This window comes from Cyphomyrmex costatus, unplaced genomic scaffold, assembly GCF_001594065.2.
Source record: "Cyphomyrmex costatus isolate MS0001 unplaced genomic scaffold, Ccosl1.0 scaffold54, whole genome shotgun sequence".
Lineage (NCBI taxonomy): Eukaryota > Metazoa > Arthropoda > Insecta > Hymenoptera > Formicidae > Cyphomyrmex > Cyphomyrmex costatus.
Genome location: NW_017279615.1, coordinates 342,108 through 347,734, shown reverse-complemented (window position 1 = coordinate 347,734; position 5,627 = coordinate 342,108). Strand labels below are relative to the sequence as shown.

The 5,627-nt window shown below is 32.4% G+C and overlaps 1 protein-coding gene across 1 annotated transcript; it reads right to left on the bottom strand.

Moving 5' to 3' along the window:
* Nucleotides 1-409: 409 nt before the first annotated feature.
* Nucleotides 410-4,758, bottom strand: LOC108778998 (dopamine receptor 1). The gene is made up of 4 exons (XM_018546330.1): nt 4,705-4,758; nt 4,418-4,487; nt 1,839-2,148; nt 410-686 (listed from the first exon to the last, which is right to left on the bottom strand). Exons 1-4 carry the CDS (start codon nt 4,756-4,758, stop codon nt 428-430), a joined length of 693 nt encoding a protein of 230 aa, XP_018401832.1. The 3' UTR covers nt 410-427.
* Between the last annotated feature and the right edge of the window lie 869 nt (nt 4,759-5,627).

Genomic DNA, 5,627 nt, shown 5'->3' with positions numbered 1-5,627 from the left:
ATTTTAAATCCTTATTAAAAATCATAATTTTTTTAAGACAATTATTTTTTAAGAATTAATTTTAGACTAAATTTCTTTTATGCTATTAAAAACTAAAACGGCTTGCCATAGGTGGTGGGAGTATTTTGTTAAACAAAAAAATAAACAAAGTCTTTTTTCTTGTATATCTATAAAGTACTGTTGGAACCGTACAACTTTTGTTTAAAAAATTTTTTCTATCTTTTGTACTTCCGACGATATTTGCTTTGAAAGAAAAATACCGTTTTTTTCAAAGAAGTGTTTCACCCTTTAAGCATGAGTTAGGGCACGTATAAAAAAATACGTGTCTCTTAGATTTTCGTGTTTAACAACATATTTCATGGAGAATTAAATCTGTTCCGGACAGTTGTAAAACTTTCCTTGTCTGTAATTAAAACCTACAGTTTGTTCAAGAACTGAAAGACGTTCGATAGAAATCGTTCATCATGTATTCAAACATACCGCATTCGATATATAAATGACTGATATTAATAAATCGAAGCATTAAACTTAGCGAGTACCTTACCTCCACTTTCTCTTCATATATGGGCTGATCATCATTCCTATGAAGATCTAAACTGATTGGTACAAAGGATATGAGTCCTGCTAGAAGCCATACAACGACGATACCACCAATGGCAACCCTTCTAGTTACCCAACGGCCGTATCTAAAACAACAATATTTGACCATTTCTAATTTATAACTCTATAATTCTCTTCTTTTTGAATTCTAGTTGAAATAAAGGTCAAAGTGTAAGTTAAATGTATGCTAAAGCGTAATTAAAGAGGGAAAGCAAAAGGAGAGATAGAGAGAGAGAGAGTAACAGAAGTGTAAACGAAACTTCTAGAAAGCTTAAAAAATTGGAATAGCGTGTAAAAAAATATTAATTTTTTAAAATGTTTTTTTATGCTATTCTAATTTACGTTTCATAAAAGTTTCATTGATGTTCCTCCTATTCTCTCTTTATATTTAGCTCATGTTCAGATTTTTATTTTTGTCAGGAAAAGTTTACGTACATAATTTCTTAAGATTAAAATATTTTCAAGTGTAATTTTGACATTATTTTCTAACAATCTTTGTTTTAACTATTTGAACTCCTCGCAAAATTATATCGTATAAATAATTTTATTCTTTTAAACCCTTTTAACCACGCTAAAAAAATAGTAATTTTAATTTTTAATCTATAAATTATTCAATAATTCTTCTTTGAAGGTATATACAAGAAAATATTTTGTTAAAATATTTAAAAATTTAGGTAGATGCAGATTTGAAAATAAAGGAGAGTAGACATTTTCGAGAGTTTCTCTACCTTCGGAGATTGTTTTATTTCAATGTATCAATTTTTCCCTAGGTCTGGCGTTATTATAATAGTTATTTTTGTCCTCTACTAAGAAAATACATAAGAAAATATAGAAATAAAATAATTTCCGTGCGATAGAGAAATCCTCGAAAATTTTTATTCGCTTTTGTTGACCTATCAAAATAATTATGAAAAAAATTCAAGCATGATGATGGAGCGATGCCTCAAAAAGTTTTAACATTACAGCAATCAGTTTGAGCGACATAATTGTTTTAATAAGGAACAATTTCGAATAGAGTGAACACAATTTTGACCAAAATAAGATTTGTTAAAATTTTAAATTTAAGTTTAATAACCTTAATTTAAATGTCATTTCATTCAGAATTGTACTATGTTCGAAACTTATCCTGTTTTGGTTGTTTCCAACAAAATTATTTTGAGATGTGTACTTACCTAATAAATGTTTAAATACTTTAGCAAAATCGTTTTTTCGCTGTATCAATTACGACTGGATCTCACCTGAGGGGATCCTTGATGTGTATGTAACGATCGAGTGATATGGCGCATAGATTCAGAATAGAGGCAGTGCTGCACATAACATCGAAGGCGATCCAGATGTCGCAGAACCACATTCCAAAGACCCAGTAGCCGAGAAGATCGTTGACCCCGGCAAAGGTCATCACCAGCCCACCGACGAAGAGATCGGCGACGGCCAGGGAGGCTAGGAAGAGGTTGCCGATTCTCCGCAGCCCGCGGTCGGTGTAGATTGCCACGCAGACCAGAACGTTCCCGGCGACGGAGAAGAATATCAGGATCACGAGAAGGAATCCTGCGGATATCGCGGAGATTCTAGCGGAGAATTGCCAGGACACGCTACTGTTCAACCGTACAACGCATCGCCCCTTGAAGCGCATGAGTCTTTAAGAAATCCGACGTTGTGTCGGTCGGTCGATGAAATATGATTCGTCGCTATTCATAGAATTTAATCAAAAGATGAATGAGAAGAGCCGCGTCATACTGATGCGACGCAATATCGGTATCGTGATTATTATTGGTGGCTGTATAATGGATATATCTTTTTCCAAGAAATTTTTGAAATATATATATGTATATGTATATAAGGGTGTCCCATTTTAAAACTTCCACGCGATTATCTCAGAAAGAAGGCATTTATCGAAAAAATGTTTCAGACAAAAGTTGTTTGACTCGAAGGGGCATAAGATGGTGCCATCGATTTGACCTTGGATAGTCCTCTGAAGGTTACGTGAAAGTCACCTTTAATTTTTTAAATGGAATTATGTAATTTTTTTTAGATAAAGTGATTCCTCTAATTATTTTGCATATAAAAGTATTAAAGTAGAGATACCAAAAAACCAATAATTTACGAGATATTTTACATTTTACTTTGCTACATATTGACACAAAATGTTAAATAACTCGTTAACTGTTGACTTTTTGATTATTGTACTTTAATACTTTTGTGAACAGAATAATGAGATAAATCAAATGGTGTAAAGAAAACACATAGTTGCGTATTTAAAAAATTATCCATTTTGCATACATTTTTTTTAAAGCAATTATGTGTTTTCTTTACACCATTTGATTTATCTCATTATTCTGTTCACAAAAGTATTAAGGTACGATAATTAAAAAGTCAACAGTTTACGAGTTATTTAACATTTTGTGTCAATATGTACCAAAATAAAATGTAAAATATCTCGTAAACTATTGGTTTTTTGGTATCTCTACTTTTATATGTAAAATAATTAGAGGAATCACGTTATCTAAAAAAAATTACATAATTCCATTTAAAAAATTAAAGGTGACCTTCACGTAACTTCAGAGGACTATCCAAGATCAAATCGATGGCACCATCTTATGTCCCCCTTCGAGTCATACAACTTTTATCTGAAACATTTTTTCGATAAACGCCTTCTTTTTGAGATAATCGCGTGGAAGTTTTAAAATGGGACACCCTGTATATACGTATATTAAAACTTTTATTGTACGATATAATAAATATTATTTATAGAGGCTCTCGGAAGCCCCGACCTTTGTCTTAATAAAATTATTTCTGGTAAAATTGGCGTCGATTACATATTGAAAACATTTGAGGGTGGCCGTAATCTCCTTTTAATACCTATTTGACGTTATACTTCTATAATAATATGTTATAAATGTGAACGCTGAAAAAATGAAATTCGGGTGAAGTTGGATAAACAAAATGAAGAGCCGGCTAATCCGTTCTGGTTCACGTACATATTCCCTTTAGAAGGCTAGATTCAGCAGAGTATATAATTCGCTTCGTGAACTTTTATTTTATCGATAACACTATGCTAAAGTAATTTATCCTAAAACCATAAAATGTCGATCAGGACAACTTTTGATATTTCTTAAAATTTCATGTAAGTCTTCTGCATAAGTTACGACTGTTTAAGAAACATTTGGAATTTTATCTTATAAAGTCAAATAAAATTTTTTAAAATAAAAATATTAAATAAAATTTTATCTTATCTCCGTAATTTTATACAAACGTCTTACTTGAACAGAACATTAAAAATCAGTATTTTATATATAACTATATATAATAAATTATCAATAAATTATCGTAACATTTCAGTGTATTTAGATAGATCTTCAAAATATTGTTCTTAAAAACAAGATCTGGACTTTCGATTCTTCATCTATTAATCCTAAATAAAAGATCTCTACACACAATTAAAATTCTTTCATTTCTAGCAAAATACATATTGCGCTATAATAGTATCGGTATTAGTACAGGAATACTGTGAGAAGTTCATCGTTGGAGTTCATCGTTGATAAGTGTTGATAGAACAGAAATTACTACACTCGCCTTCGGGATATGCGTCCAATCATAATTTATCCAATTCTATCGTTTATATTAAGCAAAAGAGCGTTCGAGGGAAAACAACATGGCATGTAAAGGAAGGCTCGAGAGAGCCTTGGGAGAGGGAGAAAAAGCAGAGACTTTCACCAGTATGATTGGACGGGATCGGATCAGAGCTTCAGAGAATACATATAGGAAGGCTGTCTTCGAGGGGCGACTCGCGATCGATCAAATGGAAAGTTTAGCGAACCAACTACGAGCACCGACAGCAGTGAGAAAGCGTCTTCAGGCAAATCTTCTTCCTCGTCTGTCAGGTTACTCTGTGGAAAGATAAAGATAGATTGCGTGAATGCAAGGCAACTTGTCGGAATCTGCTATGATTTATACGAGAGAAGCAGGAGAGAATTAATTGGAATTAGCTTAAGCCAAATTATTATAAGCGCAACTACGTAACAGCTGCGGTGACAATTGTGACACATTTACGGTGAGGCAAGAAATAAATAAAATCAATTTGTGTGGAAAGAAGCATAGGGATACCACAAAGATGTTAATATTGCAAAGATCAACGTCTTCGGAGCTCTGAATTTTCATTTTTTCTAGTATCTTTTTCCAGTATGCTGTCGTATTTTATGGTAGAATAATGATGAAAGAACGCTTTACTGCGTTAACTTGCCGTTATCCACGGGAGGATGGCTACAGTTTTTAATACTCTTTGCTAGATGCTATTTCTCATCTCGGGATCTAGCTACGTACCTTGGCATAAACGCAGATTTTCGAGATAATAAAGTTGCTTTATTTCTATTTTTTATGGCGGTAGATGCAGGTTGGCGCACAATTATCTAGAAAATATTTAGTCCAGTGTATCTCATTTATAATTGCGGGTTTAAAGTTAATACTTTGGTACGGGATTTAATTACTAGCCACGAAATCATTCTCTTATATTTTGACACAATTCAAGATATTCAAGATATTTGTTGATACAATTTAAAATTGCTATTCTGATAACAATTCGAATAAAAATGTGACAATAAATCTGAAGAATATTATTGCTCAAAATCTATACATTTTTAAAAAACAAAGATAATCAAAGGCATATAAGAGTCAAATACAAAATTGGTAAACCTTTACAAAAAGGGACCATCTTCCGATGACCTTGATCTTGACATATGTTGTGAAGGTCATGACCCTGAGTAACCTTCGACAGGTATTAGCCGTCGCTCGTCCTTCGTTAAAAAGTTATTAACAATCAAAGTTTTAAAAATAACGTCTTATTTCTACTATATACCATCTTAAACATTATTCTACACATTACATATTGACTTCATACACTACACGAACTCCAATTCCTCCCCCTCCCCCCTCCAAGAGACGTACGACTTCTATGTTTGCACTGTTGTAATTTTAAAATTAAGGTATAATATATAATACATGTATGATATTGAGTACTATTCTACACTTTT